The 17,908-nt window shown below is 43.2% G+C and overlaps 2 protein-coding genes and 1 long non-coding RNA gene across 4 annotated transcripts; 2 read left to right on the top strand and 1 right to left on the bottom strand.

Annotated features, from left to right (window-relative positions):
• The first annotated feature begins 228 nt into the window (after positions 1–228).
• chchd2 (coiled-coil-helix-coiled-coil-helix domain containing 2) lies at positions 229–4,229 on the top strand. Its single transcript, XM_083637280.1, has 4 exons — positions 229–365; positions 1,097–1,346; positions 2,903–3,098; positions 3,758–4,229. The coding sequence occupies exons 1-4, from the start codon at positions 316–318 to the stop codon at positions 3,766–3,768; spliced, it is 507 nt and encodes a 168-aa protein (XP_083493406.1). The 5' UTR covers positions 229–315; the 3' UTR covers positions 3,769–4,229.
• Positions 4,230–5,941: 1,712 nt separating this feature from the next.
• Positions 5,942–13,566, top strand: LOC310776874 (phosphorylase b kinase gamma catalytic chain, skeletal muscle/heart isoform-like; the record flags this gene model as incomplete). Its single annotated transcript, XM_083637075.1, has 9 exons — positions 5,942–6,024; positions 7,890–8,068; positions 8,281–8,335; positions 8,525–8,590; positions 8,761–8,924; positions 11,223–11,313; positions 11,736–11,889; positions 12,704–12,829; positions 13,300–13,566. The coding sequence occupies 9 exons, from the start codon at positions 5,942–5,944 to the stop codon at positions 13,564–13,566; spliced, it is 1,185 nt and encodes a 394-aa protein (XP_083493201.1).
• A 1,480-nt stretch (positions 13,567–15,046) lies between these two features.
• Positions 15,047–17,242, bottom strand: LOC310777167. 2 transcript variants are annotated; one of them, XR_014552730.1, is made up of 5 exons: positions 17,080–17,242; positions 16,527–16,668; positions 15,887–16,044; positions 15,306–15,376; positions 15,047–15,212 (listed from the first exon to the last, which is right to left on the bottom strand). It is a non-coding gene; the product is annotated as an uncharacterized lncRNA (long non-coding RNA). The 2 variants fall into 2 exon arrangements; XR_014552731.1 differs by having other exon boundaries at positions 17,140–17,240.
• Positions 17,243–17,908: the final 666 nt, after the last annotated feature.

Below are 17,908 nucleotides of genomic sequence, written 5' to 3'. Positions count from 1 at the left end.
GTTTTTTTGAGAGGAACTGGACTGATAAAAAGACTAAAGGATTAGGGGAACATTGGGTGGATTAGTCCAGAAGGAGGCGGTAATGCAACATGTTGGATGCCAACCGCCGTAAAACCAAACCGAAGAAGAAGCAGTCAAAGGCGGTCAAAGGTCAAATTGGTCAAATGACGTTCTGTTCGTGCTCATACCGGAAGTTACCCGTGAAACAAATGATGTAACACAGAAAGTTCCGGATTAACCAAAGGTCGACCGATTACTGTTGCAGTTTTCTTGCGGGACATTATCTTGAGTCTTTTAAAACGTTCACATTTAAAAATGCCAAGGGGAAGCAGAAGCCGTACATCTAGGATGGCCCCTCCAGCCAGGTAATAATGTTTAAAGTCGAAGCTGGGCAGTTGCGTCGTTGAGAGACAATTGACCACTGGGCTCAAAGTTAGCGAACATGCTAACATGCTTTTCGGAGATCACGCAGGACGAATGTGTTGAGCAGCCAATGTCATGTAATGATTAGCGTTAGCTGTATATAGTTAAATACCTTGTCAATAACGTTGCATTTGAAATCTACGTTAATGATGGAAAGAAATCTAATTTAATCTCCATTCAGCTAGCCCTGACGCACAACTAGAAAGGAGGTTTCCTAGTAGTTGTGCGTCACGGCTACCATTCACCTACTGTATCTTACGGCACTACTAGGGCCAGAAGATTCACCCAATTAATGCCAGAAACATGAATTATCATCAACTTCCATTAGTTTACCTTGGACGTAATTACAATAAGAAATCCAGATGTTTAGAATTGCTATTTTATCTGACAAACTATCAGTATAGCGCATATAGCGCGCGAGATCCCTAGTTCTAAAAAGGCTAATATGATATACAATACAACACCAGGCACATAGCCTACGTTTACACTATTTACATAGTTTAGCTCACTAGCTAACTAGCTAGCTAGCTAATTTGAGCAGTTAACAGACCTGAGTCCAAGTGAATTGGCAGTGAGGAAGCCAGCATGTTAACTGGAGGTTGTTCTCAAGTACTGACAGCACATACATGTATTTAGTATCATGGGATTTAACATTTAAACTGTCTCTCTACAGCCGGGCACCACCACCTCCTATGGCCCGGGCGGCACCCCCTCCCTCCTATGCCCCAGCACCAACCCATGCCCCTCCATCCGCCATGGCTGCTCCAGCCACAGCTCCCAGGCAGCCTGGTATGTTTGCCCAGATTGCCACTACAGCTGCTGGGGTGGCAGTGGGCTCTGTAGTAGGACAGGGCATTGGCCACGCCATGTTCGGCGGGGGTGGAGGAAGTTCAGAGGCTGCCAGTCCTGACGTCACCTACCAGGTAAACAAACAGGGGCTTAGACAGTCATGGGATTGGAATAGTATCAGGGCAAACTCCATTTGGCTGGCTGGCACTTACAACATAACAAACCACAATTACACGAGAAATCCATCTTGCCATGCTGCCAGATATGCGTTTGACTCAACTCCACCAGTGGTGCCGTCCAATCAACGTCCGAGGAAGGAGGAGGCGGTCCTAAGTGGTTGAAGTTAGCCGGTGATAGATAGATCGTTCATCCAATCACCTGCCAAGTATTTTTTTTGAAAGTGCCTGCCTTTTTCCAAACAGTTTCCAAGGACAAGTTCCCTGATGGTTCTGTGTAACGGCACAGACACACTGGAAATGGAAGTGCGTCACGGGAACATCGAGCAGGAGCCTGGACATTCAAACCAGAAGCACTCCGTTTTGCTCCGCAGTCCGCACCGGTCACAACTTTCATGCCTGGCTGTGCGCCTGGTGTGATCGGTCTAGTCTGTTAACAAGGACACTGAAATTAAACTGGCTGCGGATCGGTTTCCAGTGTGTCTGCGCTGTTACAAACCATATGTCAGATTACTTAGTAGGTAGGTCATCACCAGCAACATAAAATATACTGTGTGTGTGTGTGTGTGTGTGTGTGTGGGGGGGGGGGGGGGGGGGGGGGGGGGTCAAGCAATGACAAGAGAAAGATTGAGCCTGTATAATTCATGAATCCATTATGCATACCTCCCATGCCAGGCTTCAATCAAAGATGGAAGATGTCTTAAAGGAGGACTTTGTCGCTTTTCAACAAGCTTTGTATCATTACAATGTCGGTAGTATAATATGTGGATGCGCGCATTTAAAAAAAAATCTGTAGTTGGAACAACAGCCAACACAGCCCTCAAGCAGAACATCTGTTCACTTCACCTCACTGAAGTGCCTCTGAATGAACTAGGAGCTCAGCCGTGTACGTTAGATGGAGGGACGTTGGACATTGCTCATTTGCACATAATACCAACATTGTAATGATACAAAGCTGGTTGAAAATCTGCAAACCCCTCCTTTAAACGAACACATTACAAGCCTAATGCATAGTCGTAGGCCCTGTCTCATAGGTCTTTTTTTTGGGTGTGAATAGTCTTCTTCAAATATTTTGAAAGTTGTGTGATATCTGATATGTTATGTTATTTGGCATTTTCATAATTTTAGAGACAAAAAATTCAGCACGCTCCTTTCTACCGTCCCTCACTGGCTTGCCCGCCGAACTGGCAGTGCTCATTTCTGCCGCGTCTCGTTGGTTTGCCCTCGATGTCTCGCTGCTTATTGGGCTCACAGACGTGTGTGCCAGTTGAGCCATTGTGCGCCGCGCCTATATTAGCAAGATAGGTGTGAAAAATGTTCTGTTTGTTTTGAAATGACACAAAGAGTGCCACTCTTCATCTTCATGTTACAAGTTGCCTGTGAAACAGATTGTAGTTTAACACAAAGATCTCAACCAGCTGAAGTTTTACTAACCAATATTACACTTTGTTACATCTACACACACATTTGTAGATGTGTGAGTGATGCTGGCGTCTGCCTTGTGTGTCTCTCAGGAGCCGCAGAGTCAGCCGGCGTACCAGCAGCCGGCGTACCAGCAGCAGCCTCAGTCCTTTTACCAGCAGGAGGCTCCGCAGCAGCAGGGTTGCTCCTATGAGCTGAAGCAGTTTATTGAGTGTGCGCAGAACCAGAGCGACCTGAATCTCTGCGAGGGCTTCAGTCAGGTGCTCAAACAGTGCAAGTTTGCTAATGGTAAGTGAAAAAGTGTGTGAGTGATGTAGCACTGGAAACATGACATGTCTGGCCATTTGTCTGACTGACAATTTCTCAATTAAATCTTGTACCTTTTCAGTTAGTTTGACACTGATGACATCATCAGTGATGTCATCAGTGACGTCATCACTGAACTATAACCTTGTGTGTGTGCGTGAATTTATGACATCAGTGGGACAGACAGAGAAACAGAGCCCGAGCTCCCTTTTATACACTGATGATGATGATGATGATTCGTAGGATGTAAATTCAGTCTTTACTAGTGCTCATATGCCTAGAATGAGATGCTCAAATTTAATCTCTCACGAATAATTTTGTTCTCTAAAATCTTGGTCTACTATTTTGATTTACTCTTCTCCATCCTTGAGTTAACACCGAGTTAACACCAGCAAATAAGACTCTGCAGAAGTGTTTAGTCATGATCCAGACGTCACAGCCAGGTGATTTGGCACCCTGCATTGACTCCAAGCAGTTGGGAGACAGAAAGTGATGCAGTACCCAGTGTGGCCACAGGGCGGAGTAGTTTTAAAGCTCTTTTAAGAGTTGTGCAAGTGTAATCTGGAGTGAATGTTAATACACTAGAGCAGCATAATGTAAATATTATAACTTCTCTAATAAAACCGTTGTTCCCTCCACAGGAATGTCATGAGATGGAGACAAAAACCTGCAGAAGGATGAACGCTGAACGCACACAAACTCTAATATGAAAGTATATTGGATATTATAAAGGTGTAAATCAAGTTCTCAATAAAACATGCTTATGACAGTTTTTCAAATAGTGTTAATCATTATCATCAGCAGCAATGCTTTAATTTATCAGGAGAGTGCTACACAGCTTGTAATGATAGTTGTATAAATAATGTTTATATATTTTGATGTGTTGCATGTTTTTATTTGACTTGAGTTCATGTTTGTTCTTCATCAGCTTACAGTGGTTTGAGTTCTCAGCTGGACTATTGTATTTAAACTCATTTTCTCCCATTTACACCACACAAGGTGAACTGCATTAGTTGTGGTATGAGAACAAGTTTCTTAGTCAAGCCTCCCATTCCTGTGAAATTACAGTTTGCTTGTAACAAGCATAGGGTAACAAATAAAGCACTTGGATCATGAAAACAAACAAACCTCTCTGTAATGTGTTTTCATCCACTGGCCACTGCCTGCTCTTCTGCAACCGTAGAGACCACAATCTATACAATAGTATCGTCCCACAAAACATTCCTATTTATAAGCAGCTCTTAAGACTTACAAGCACGGATACCGCAGGGATCTGACACCTGTCTTGTCACTCGAGTCTCGGTGCAAATCCAAAATATTAAATGTTGCATGTAATAGATATAACGAATCGAGGAGCCACGGATAATCTTGCAAATGAAATAATGAAAGTCGGAGTGTATGTCACGATGGGGAACTCGAGCCGCAGTGTCTTCATGAATGTGAATATGATGTGGACACGCGTCGACAGTTCTGCTGCTGTGGAAGCACAGCACCTATTTATTTTTGGCATCTGACATTAGAGAGCTCGCCCTTTGCAATGGCAGCAGCCCACTAGCCGCGCTGATAACGTGGCTTGACAAAATAGTGTGTGCTGATTTTCACAAAAAGACCCGAGTCGCGATGGATAACCTTCCTCACAGGGAGTGACCCACGCACGGATAGGGTGAGTCGGTCGCGGACGTGCATGTGTGTTTGTTTTGTTTTGACTTGTTGACTTGGCTCTTGTTTTTGCATGGCAGGCAGCCGGCAAAAGGTCGCATAGTGATCCATAGAGAGGGAGGGCCAATACTGTCTACTTGTCTGGTTCACACACACTAGCGTGGCGCAGTGCGTCGCCTGATCTGAGGATAATAGGCTAATTTCACAGCAACCTTTTGAGGTGGTAAAGCAGGAGGTAACGCAGGTGTAATCATTAGCATTAATAAGGGCACCGGGTACTGGAACACATAAACAGAATGGAAGCATAATTAATGGTACAGCTGCTTTACTTCCTGCTTTTACCACCTCAAAACGGTTGCTGTGAAATGGGTCCATATATGGTAGCCTCTAGATAGGCTACCAAAACAGTGTTCATGTAGCCTAGATGTTTAGTTAAAAGCAGCATCATGTTATTCGAGCTTAATAGTAACTTTTTTCAGATTGTATTTCGTATTATTTCTTTTGTTAATTTTACAATAGATGTGTCTATGAAAATGCCATTAGTTTCTATCTATCTAGGCCTATCTATCATTGTGTTTATTTTTATTCTGCTTTTATTTATTTTTATGTGACCATTATCTATCTATCTATCTTGATCAGTTTATAGCTGGAAGGGAGGAGCCTGGAAATGTCAGTCAGACTGTCAAGCAGCATCATAGATATACTATTGATGGGTCACCGCAGGCTCTGCCAATTCTAACAAATGGCAGCAAGTCTCCTAAATTGTCACGTGAATAGACTCAGACCTGCCGAAAGTTAGGCCGTCTTGCTTGAAATCCCATTGTCTTTGGCAGCATCTCTGCCAGCCATCTGACATGTCTTCTTGGAAATAGGAACTGAAGCAGATTCCTATTTCCTAATAGGTTTAAGCAGTTTAAGCACAACAAATAACAGGGGAGTTCATTTTAGGCTGCAGCTGTTTTCTGAGAAAATAGTCTATTTCAAAATGTCCTTGGGGGTGAGGGAAAGCCAGTATAGCAAACGCTCTGAATTGGTTGCAATAAACCTAATGTATTATCACATCTAAAGACACAATTGCCATTGAAAAGTGTGAGATGTTTATCTTCTCAGCCTGTCAGCAGTAGAGGAGAGCAGCTCTCCAGCCTTGGAGAACCCGACACACCAGCATGACCAAAGAGGACGAGATCCCCGACTGGGTGGGAGCCCAGGAGTTCCACGACAAATATGACCCCAAGGACATCCTGGGAAGGTATGTCCAGGAAACCTCAAGCCAAGGCACATAAAATCTGCACGCACCATGGGGACCACAATGGAAATAAGCCTTCGGGCTTTATTGTGTTTTTATCCTCGGTGATATGTTGTCTTATGTTGTTTTTATCACCAAATAAAGTCAATCAATCAATCAAACCTCCCAAAAATACACCTGTCTTATAACAAATACAAGTTTTGTGTTTTATTAGTTCCTGGAGTGTTGTTTGACAGCCACACATGAATAGATTGCAAACAGTCTCTGCAGCATTTAGAGTAATAGTATACATTTTTAGCCATTTATATTAGAGGAATTGTCACTTTAAAAAGTTTCAATCACTTACAGTATGTCTTAAGTAAACAAATTAAATGATGGAGACTTCAAATTGAGCACCCCTGGACAGTGTTAAGTCAGTGGAATGGTTTTAAGTTTCCTCGAAGTCCCTGAGAAATGTCAGCAGTGGCAGCGCCGGCTCATTGTTATTCCCAACCATTTGTCAGAGGGTGGTGCTGTTACGTAAGCCACAGTACCCAGTGTCGGGGCAGGCTGCAGTCATTCAAGTTCAGCAGTTTTTTGGACAAAGGCTTAGTGTTGGGCGGCCGCCCGTGATTGGCCAGCCTGACGATAGATTATATAATCCCATAGTCCCGTGCCAACATGCGGGTCATGAGGTCACAGGATGTGGCCACTATGTTCCCCCTTTTAGTATTCCTCGTGTGGCCACAGGTGGCTTCACAATCCGGGGAGGAGGAAAAGTCAGCTCAGTTTGTCTTTGTTGGGTCACCTATTTCTACAATACAAGCACATCCCCTGAATCATCATCTGAATTTAATCTAATGAGAAACTAGAGACAATCGTTTGATGGGTTCACACACCAGCCATGACTCCGAGTCGATGTGGGACAGGGGCGTAAAGTGGGGGGCCCAATGGCCCCTTCCCTACTGGCCCCCCCTAGACAAGACATATAGCCGGCGGTGTGTATGAATAAGTGAGCTATTACCAGGATGACACACTCTTCTACTGTTCATAGTCTGTCAGTTCAGAGGCACGCCATACAAACAACAAGGCAGTGAAAAACAAACATGACCAACTCCAGCATTATCCAAAGCACCATAGCCGAGGATACTCTTCAGTAGTTTAAGAGTAAGTACTATATTTGTTTTTGCTTCTGATGCAAAAAAAGAGCAGTAGTGCAGTAGGATATAGGATGTATAAGGAAAACATAGGACACGGAACATATTAGTCTATTGAGGGGAAATGTATCATTAGAGTACTGCTTCCATGATCTTAACCATTCAACAAGAAAGTTGTTGAATAAAAATGACACTCCATGAGTTGTTATACATTTGATCAAAGCTTCAGTAACACTACATTAGGGAAAACGTATTAACTATTAACTATGGGGTTTTTCCTCTCAATATGTGATGTGATACGAGCACCTTATAACTTATAAGCCCCATACTGAGCAAAGCATACTAAGCGTCCATTCATGTTCATGTGCAACAACGCTAACAACGAAGTAGTGCTTATAGCAGTCAGATACTGACTGCTTACTGACTGCTATAAGCACTAATAGGAGGCTATTGAGGGAAAACCCATCATTTAATACTTGTACATTAGAAAAGAAGAGTGGAGAATAAGCTGCTTGTAAGTGGTTTGTAATGACTAATAATGAACCAAAACACTACAAATATGCACGTTAATAAGCAACTTATTAATAGTTACTCTGTCCCGAATATCGTGTTAACACAGCAGTTCTGAGTTGACTCTTGACTCTTGAGTCCAGCTGCACAAACACAAACTTGTGGAGTAAGTAAAACTAACCAGTCTTAGATAAAAAGGCTGATGTGTTTTCTGTCCCTCAGGGGAGTGAGCAGTGTGGTGCGTCGCTGTGTCGACAAACGCACATCTCAGGAGTACGCGGTGAAGATCATCGACATCACTCCTTCAGAAAAGATGACAGCGGAGGAGATGGAGGAGATCAGACAGGCGACGGTGAAGGAGATTGACATCCTCAAGAAAGTCTGCGGACAAGAAAACATCAGTAAGCACAAAGATACACTTCACGAGTTTCACCGGAAATGGTGAAATGCAAATCTTATGGGAAAAGCTGTAGAACAGTAGAATAATCTCATAAAACGTAGATAGCATATTTTAATCCTATTTGTTGTACTTGTAGAGATGCTACTGACTAAAAAGTTGAAAAATTCCCTGAATATGGAATGTTCCTCAAAGCTCTCTCTCCTCTCTTTCTAGTTCAACTCAAAGACTGCTATGAGTCCAAAGCCTTCTTCTTCCTGGTTTTTGACCTGTAAGTGTCGGTTTTTCATGTCTTAAACTTATCTGTGAGATCTATGCCTCAATGCTCAAACTATAGAGGAATGTGGTTACACTAATTGTATTGAGGACAAATACCAGTGATCAGATTTGGGATGCTGCTTCAGGATTGTTCAAAAGCTTAATATAATAAAAATATAATAAAAATTCATGTTTCTCCCAGGATGAAGAGGGGCGAGCTTTTTGACTACCTCACAGAAAAAGTTACTCTGAGTGAGAAGGAAACCAGGTGAGAGGGCACATTACTTTACCTTTTTTTTTACTATCTTCCAAGTCAATGCCTAGACAATGCTAGAATTGGGTAGTCCTAAATTAAAGGTTCTTCTTTGTATTGTAATATCCTTTTTGTGCATGAGACGGTTTGAGGTCACGAGTGCTGTGTGTTGTTGTTGGTTGCAGGAACATAATGCGCGCTCTGCTGGAGGTCGTCCAGTTCCTCCACTCCCAGAACATCGTCCACCGGGACCTGAAGCCTGAGAACATCCTTTTGGATGACCAGATGAAGATCAAACTCACCGACTTTGGTTTCTCTGTGCAGATCCAGCCGGGAGAGACGCTCAACGGTCAGTGAAAATTTGCGATTTTTCTGAATGGTTGTTTCAAATGTAAGGCAAATAAATGTAAGGCCCATGAACAGTTTTGCCCGGCAATCTGCATGTATGTGAAGTGTATAAATGTGTAAAAAGCACACCCATGCACAGAGGCAACAAAGAAGGTTGACTGTCACCAAAACATGAATCTAGCAGAAATGCCTCTCACAGGATGTAATGTTAAGGAATTAGTATTCTGCCCATTTGCAAAAATGCCCACAGAAAGTTATTCTTTTTACAACCTACAGTCAAGTTATCCCACATGTTAAAACTGTAGCTGACAGTGGTCATCACAGTATCTGGGCCTTGAAAGTCAAGATGGCCTGCATCTGGTTGCACGACATGCTCCCTTCTCTCTCAGCCGGTCTGACAAAGGTTAAGATGCAACAGGACACTTGCTGATCTATTTGCTGCACTCTCACTTACTTGGTGTACACTGACCTTTCAGAGAGAGGCACTGCCACTTCTCAGGATGTCCCAGACATATATATATATATATATATATATATATATATATATATATATATATATATATATATATATATATATATATATATATATATATATATATATATATACATTTTCCGGGTTAGAGCTCCCAGCCGTCACAGCGCTCAACAGCGCCACTCTGGTCGAAAGCTCGGTAAAAAATAATGTCACCAGCACAGAATTCGGATAAAAAGAGGCATTTATGAGCAGCATCGAGCTTTCAAACCCCTCCGTCGAGAAGCAATGAACCCTTCTGCTCTAGTAGGTGGCTTTGAAATGTTTCTGTGACACTTGTAAATACGTGCGTATCGCTGATTTAGACAGCTTGAGAGCGAGAGTCGCAGGGAAGTCTATGTATGGATAAGGAACTGTTATACGGCAGATGACGAAATCATATGTGGACAAACAGTTACGAAAGGAGCTACCTCTTTCCCTGCAATTACATGCATGCAAGACCAGCTTCTCCACAGTGCGGATGGCGTGACTGCAGTTAATAGCTTAACCCGAGTGGACAATTCTGATATAGGCTATTGAAATAGGCTTAAATTCTCTCACATCCCTACCCTATTAAAGAAACAAATGTTTTTTACATGTGTATGTTATAGCCTATATGAACGAAACATCTAATTACAGTACAGCGAAGCGGGGCAACACGGCCACAATTAGCACTGCGCGCGGCGCTGCTCTGGTGCAAAACGGGCGCTAACGCAAAATGACTGCCTTTGCGACGATAGAGCCCAATGAGTTTTGGCATTCCAGGGGAGGGGGCGGCTGCAGCAAGGCCCTGTTAGAGGTCCCCCCTGTCACAGCTTTAGCTTTAGTGATGCTTGTCAAAGTGGATATAACTTTTATGATCATATCCAGCCAGACAGTTACATGGAGATTTACAATGGTAAGCAAAAAAAAGGGGGGGGGGGCGGGGGCTGGCCCCCCTCTATTAACTCCGCCCATGCCTCAAAAATAACATGATATATAGTTGACGAGAAAGGCAACAATTTGCTTCCTCTCTGTGTGCAAGTACGTAACCTATATACTGTAGAAGGAAGAGACATCACTCTCATCACAGCGTTTGAATTTTGCATTAGGGCTAGACTTTGGGGACAGTTCTATTGAAGTGAATGGGGCAGGCATGGAAAGTCCCACTATAAACTAGCCTAGGTAAACCCAGCCCCCACGTGACCTGCTCTCTCAGTTCCTAGTGACTGAGAGCAGGTCTGAGAGCAGGTCACGTGGGGGCTGGGTTTACCCAGGCTAACTATAAACCATCATACAGTATCTGTGTTGTTTCACCTTTGATTGAAAAATGCTTCCACGGATTGCAAAATTCGAATGCTGTGATGTGAGTGATGTCTTTTCCTAGTTTTTCAGCATTCATCTCAAATTGCTAGAAATTTGTGTATTTACTTGTTGGAAGAAACTAAAATATCCCAGGGCGGCGTGCCACAGCGCTCTCTACATTGAGCTATTAATTACAGTACATAGTAAGTTGGAAAATATACATGCACTTCCTCAAATGTACTGAAATGATTTGATAGTATAGGATAGTATAATAATACACTTAAACCACCAGACCAATTTGTGCCATGAGTCTCTATTATATTATATGAACATTTTGACAATTTCTCCCAGCTAAAATCTTGTAATTCTCACAGCTCTTGGAGGTTTGGCTTTGACGGTTCACAGAATGTCGATGCAAGTGTGAATAGTTTTGAATCTAACCAAGAAATCCACCCTACCACCCCCTCCCCCCAATCAACCTTTTCTATATTGTCTTTTATCTAGAGGTGTGTGGGACCCCTGGTTACCTGGCTCCTGAGATCATTGAGTGCTCCATGGACCCACACCACAAAGGATATAGCACTGCTGTGGACATGTGAGTGTCCAAAGAACACACAACCTACTGGATAGCAGCAGATACAAAACACACAACACAATAGAAAGTCACTTATTGGATTTGAACCTCAGTTATCTGAAGTAACCAATTTAAATATCTAGCAATAGCAATGGATACAATTACAAATAGTAAGAATTAATGAACAGTAACAATGGACACATTCTGTAGCAATGTGAAAATATATAGGATTCATTGCACACTATTTTTGGGATGTCCTCCAATCTTGGAGGGTTACAATTAGCGAGTTTCTGCTTTCCCACTTGCTTATTATGCACAATTTGAAAACTCACGTTATATATGTGCCAGGAAAGCTTGTTTTCCAAGTTATTGGATGAATAACGATGTGCACTTTGTTAACGTCCTTGTAAGCTTGACCTGCGGCTGGCTGTGCTTGCTTGCAGATGGAGCTCAGGAGTCATCATGTACACCCTGCTGGCAGGCTCTCCTCCCTTCTGGCACAGGAAACAGATGCTAATGCTGAGGATGATCCTGGCAGGGAAATATGACTTCTCCCTGCCAGAGTGGGATGACCGCTCAGACACCGTTAAAGACTTGGTAAGATATTTTGACTCCATCTATTCTTGTGTCTGTTCAAACATTGTTTCCAAAATGCTGGGTTTTGTTGTTATTAATCAATGGATAAAAGACAGTTTTCCCCCCTCTGATTGAATTGACCGGGTCATATTCATATTACCGGCTTCATAATACCGGCTTCATATTGCTTAATATATGTTTCCATCTATTGTGAGGCTGCACAAAGGTTTTATTTACACCAGAATCCATGTGAATATGTCTAACTCACTCCTCCATGACATCAACACCAGCCTCATCAACAGACTCCAACTGGTACAGAAAGCAGACGCCCGATTTCTCACCCACACCAAATCCTGGCACACTGGCTTCCCATCTCCTATCGGATCAACTACAAAATCCTGGTCATCCCATACAAAGCCTTTCACCAACTGACCCCCCCATATCTCACTGATCTCCTCTCCCCCTACCAACCCTCCCGGTCCCTCAGATCCACCTCAGCCGGCCTTCTCTCACCCCCAAGTCCAACCTTCACAGTTTTGGTGACAGGCTCTGGAACTCCCTCCCCCTGACATCAGACTCAGAGTCCCTCACAGTTTTTCAATCCCGCCTCAAGACCCCATCTTTTCTCCTCCGCCTTCTCTTAAATCCCCCCCACCTATCCCTGTGTGCCTGTGTCATGTTTGTCCATTGTCTGTTGCACTATTGTCGGCGCCTTAGTGTTTAGTGTAAAGCATCTTTGAGTCCTTGAAAAGCGCCATATAAGTCCCATATTATTAATTTTTAATTACGAAAGTTAAGTTTGTACTTTGAAGCAACTCTATGTTGTGCCCCTCAGATCTCTCGGATGCTGGTGGTGGATCCTAAGCAGCGCTACACCGCCAGTGATGCTCTCAACCACCCATTCTTTTCGCAGTATGTGGTGGCTGAAGTACGAAAATTCAGTCCGTACAGGCGGTTCAAGGTAAGATTGTAATGAATTTGGGGATACTTATTGTTTAAAGAAAAGCTATTGGGGTATTCTCAATGTCAGACAGGGATTAAGAAAAACATTTTAGAATCAGAATCACTTTTATTGCCACAGTATGCAAGTTACATACAAGGAATTTGTCTTAGTGTCTGTATGCAGCGTAGCGGTCAGGTCAATAAAGAAGTAGGAAGATAACTAACAGACAAACACAACGTTGCAAGTGCAATCAAATCAAATTAAATCAATCAGAGTGTGTGTGTGTGGGGGGGGGGGGTCAGCTTGCGTTCAGGAGGAGGTAGCGGGGTTTGTGGGTGGTGTTGGTGAGGTCCTTGGTGGAAGGGGTTTCCAGGCCTAGTACGCTAAAAACTCTCAGGGGCACGATAAGAGGATTTGCTTTCTCTCTATAGTCTGTTGCACTCTGTAGTCTGAAAAACCACTGACCCCTACTCGACTTGTGCCACCAGGTCATCTGCATGACGGTGCTCGCCACCATGCGCATCTACTGCAACTACCGCCGCGCCAAGCCCGTCACCAAGGAGGTGATCAAGAGTGACCCGTACGCCGTCAAGCCCATCCGCAAGATGATCGACGCCTGTGCCTTCAAGATCTACGGCCACTGGGTGAAGAAGGGCCAAACGCAGAACAGAGCAGCACTTTTCGAGAACACTCCCAAGGCCATCTTGCTGTCAATCGCTGCAGAGGCGGACGAGTCGACGCTCCACACCTGGTAACTCCCACGTGCTCCTCAGGACGGGCCTGGAGGAGGGCACAGGGGGATGTGACCCCAATCTGCACTGTTGTACTCAAGTGTGGATTTTCCTACCTTTCTCCATTATTTATTTAAAAGGAATGGACTGGTAGAACAAGACTCCCTCTAGACCAGGGGTTTTCAAAGTCTGAGACTGTGGGCCTCCCCCCCAGACACTCACTGAGTCTCCCCTGAAACTGCTTGAAGCCCCCCTGGCCTGCCTCCCACTTTGAAAACGTCTGCTCTAGACTATGTTTGATAATACGTTTGTTAATGTGGAGTACACACTTCAGGGAAAGGATATGGAATTGGAATGTAGCATTGGTTTCTCTTTTTTTTGCAGATTTGGCAAAAGTAAGCTGTTTGTTTCAAGGAAACTACAGCCTGATTGTTTTTACTCAGTCTAAAATTTGGAAGATGTGTTGTTGTTGCAGTTGAACAGTTCACTTGCTTTCTACTGGTCATATTATAAAAGAAATGTGTGGACTGATTTCAAATTAATCCACTCTAAATCTGCTGTATAACCTCAAGACCTGTGGGGTCATTTCTTTTCAGTATTGAATGCCTGGGTAGAACAAATACACATACGTTATAAATTACCCTATCATTCATTTTTAAGGAACCGAACTGCAGCAATGTTCTTATCTCACAAGGTGCAAAGTCTGTGAACCATTTTATCTTTTAGTGATGTTCAAGCCTCATTGATAAAAAAAATACTTGAATACCACAGTAAGACAAACGTTGTGCTAACAGTTTATCTTGATGGGCTGTGGGTGACATCCACCTCCTTCCAACATTTGTTATATCAAATCTAATGTCAAGGCATGCAAGATGAATATCTAAACTAATTTCAAGATATTATTTAAGATGAGATTTTTTATTTATTATATCCATCAAATGTGTAATTTGATTAATGAGGCCCCTGTAAAATAAGGTTATTCTTTCCTGATAAGCGTTTAGCTTTTCAGAACTGTGAAGCATTGGCGTAATAGTCAAAGCAAAACTTACTGCATTTACATTAATTAGCGGAGTGGAAAATGTCATAAGCTTATTCTGTTCATTCTTCAATGTGTTTCTTATTGAGCTTCTCTCTTATCTAAAGCTTATGGTATGTTAATTATGCAGGATGTACTGTACTGTTTATACACACTGTACTGCAAACAGCGTCACAGGGTGTGAGCCAATGCTTTAAGATGAGTGGTGATAGCACTTTAAAAATGTATACCAAGGTACTCATGGATTTATTTATTAAAAACTACTTTTCATTTGAAATTCCAACTGGCTAACTAATGTATCATTAACTTCAGTTCATGTCATTTTGTAATGTTTTTGAATTTTAAGTTCTCCAGACCAGACAGTATGGTTTCCTGGTGGCAGTTTCCCCCCCAAAACTTTAAACTCAATTTACAAATCAGTTCCAAAATCAGTTAAGTTTATTATGAACAAACAGTGATGTACAGGTTCTTGGTTTGTGGATAAAATGACACCAAGAGAAATACAGGCAGTCCATTTTTTCCATATTGCATCTGTTGGTTCTTGCTGATGTCCATAACTCATCTGATCTTCAGCCTTCAAGGATAAACCCCATGATCTCCACCAACAAGATGCAAGTTGCTTGCCATTACAGTGCTGTGGGTGCAGAGAGAGAAATCAGATTTTCAGTTAAAAGGGTTCTAGGTTTTTAATAATGAATGTGACCGTGGTTCATTTTCATGTTCTTACCAACTGTGGTCCACTCCAACTAGCTGGCTGCTCTTTCAACTCTGGGGTTTGACTGTGTTCTGGGCCAGAGCCTAGGCAAAATAAGACATTAGAGAAGCGCAATGTAAATACCATTTTCATGTTGAGAATATGTTGGTATCCGTTACTAGCACAGTGCTAGGCTCTTCAGGTGGTTTATGTTACAAGCTCTGCTCAAGTCAGCTTGACACATTGTGCTGATGGCAGAGCAGCATCAGGAAGTTTTTTTTAAGTGTATCACAGTTGTACTCATTCCTACAAAACGTAAATGAAGCACTGAGCAGCATTCATCCAGTCAAAAGTAGAATTGAGAGGAGGCTCTTGCATGGTGTCTGGACTGTATCCACCACAGACCAGGCAGAACAGAATTCTGCCATGCCCCAACATGAGCTTGAATGCTGTTAACAGTTAATAGTCACATGTCAGTTGTGTTCCATTTGTTAAAAATTGAGCAAAAGTTTAAAAATATGAATGGCCAGCAGAGTTTCCATATTCTATCGCAGACAGATGTTCATGGTCTACACAGCAACAAAACTAAGCAAGCTCCCCTAAATGTTGTGTACCTTCTAGTTTAGGAGCAAAAATTAATAAACAATCTTGGGAGTTGTCAGCACAATGACAAGGCGTTCTTCGGCTGGATGGTTTTCTTCACTCGCTCCTGAATCAACTCTCACCATCCACCAGCTTCTTCCTCTGCTCAGCGCTCTTGCATTTCACCTCGCTGAAATAGAGACATTACATGTAATTACTAAACATTCATTCTCTCATCAGACATCAGTGAAAATGTCATCATTCAAGAACAAAAGTGAGGTTCTTCCTAATGATTACACTGAATACCATCATTAGATCATTATTTGCTACAGCTTATTTTCACATACATGACACAGATGAGGGACTTGACACCACTCATCCATAGTATGAGGTGAATTGTTGCTTTGGCATGGTGTCTGACTGTGTACACTACTGGCAAAGTAACACAGAATTCGGCCATGCTGTCATTTGTGTAAAATCCAAAAATAAGATGAGAACCCTTTACACCTGTGAAGCTCTTAAAGGCAGTTTGGAATCGGCATGCCTATATTTTCTCATACTCTAGACTAGAGATTTACTGCATGTGATAATACAGACAGAAGATGATCATCCACCCGTTTCTTCATGCCCAGATGTTGAGAACTATGGTCCATCACTAGTACACACACCTACCACTGTGAGCAGCTTGGCCATGAGGGAAGTGCAGGCTGCGTGGATGAGAGTCCCTCTTTGTATGTCTGTTCACCTTCAGTGGCCCAGTGCCTCTGAGTCTGCAGCCTTGTCCTAAGCCGCCTCAAAGCCCTTCACTATCATTCTGGGAAAGAGACAGAGAGGGACACGTGTGTTCAGGTTAATTAATTTCTGAAAGCATCTGAGACTCTGAAATACTATTAATTTTCCTGACTTGACAGGGAATATACACCCAATGTTTCACATGTAGCTTCCTGGCCTGCCCAATCCAGGTCAACCACGAGCCACGAGGCAGTGCAAGGTAGATTAACGTAACATTACAGTATAGCCAACTGTAACGCTAGAAAACGGCTACGTTACATTGTCATATTTGTAGACAAACTGGGTAACGTTCGTTGGCTGCTTGACTTTCAACAGGCGTCTATGATTTGCGTTGTTGTTGCCCATCACCAGACTGAGGCTAACGTTAAGCTAACTAAAGAACTTCGAAGCTAACGCTAGCTAGTTAGCGTACAGACCAATGGTACAGACTCACATTTCCATTTAGCCCCTTCCAGAAGAAGGAAGGGGCTAATTTTCATTGATCCTCACGGACCCAGGTAACTTCCAGCACATCCGGAGCAGCCTGGACTCAGGCAACCACCACCTTCTGGTCCAAAAGCCTTGACAACCCTCTTCATTTTGCACAGGTACTGGTACTCCACCACCACCACGTGTAACCAGCAGCACAGCTTCTTCTTCTGTCGTTTTAAGGCGGTTGCTTCGACAGATTCTTCTTCTTCTTCTTTTACTGCGGTTGGCCTCCAGCTCATGGGTGCATTACCGCCACCTTCTGGTCCGGACCAAAACAAAGTAAGCCTGGTGACGCGAGGTTATAGTGGTGCACAGCTTCCAACGTCTTCTGATGTTGCACCCTGCGGCAGCAACAAAAATATGGAGAGAACAGCTGAAGCAACAGATACAAAAGTCAACGCTTTTCACTTTCGGCTCCAACGGTGACTCTCCGACTGTCAAGTTAGTCGTTGGAGGGAGGAGGGTGGAGGGGGGAGGGTGACTCCCCAGCACGAAATACATTACACATTTATTTCGTGGGAACCTACTTATTTATAACCCCGAGTCCTCAGCCCTATAATATAAAGACAATACAGAGGTGTGTTGTTTGGCCCGGGCCGTGTCGTGCCATCATGGCTCCGGGCCAGTCAGTGAGTGAGTTGTGGGCGGGCTGACACCGGCTTCCCTCTGATTCGCTCAGCATCCAGCGTTTCTCTTCCTCCTCGGTGAACCCTTTCAATGTATTGGATGGGTCGGTCAATGCTAAAACGGCTGTTTGTGCAACATCAACGCCGTGCTTGCCAGCAAGTAGC

The sequence above is a fragment of the Poromitra crassiceps genome (genome assembly GCF_964638095.1).
Source record: "Poromitra crassiceps genome assembly, chromosome: 5".
Lineage (NCBI taxonomy): Eukaryota > Metazoa > Chordata > Actinopteri > Beryciformes > Melamphaidae > Poromitra > Poromitra crassiceps.
This window is presented reverse-complemented; position numbering and strand designations above follow the sequence as displayed.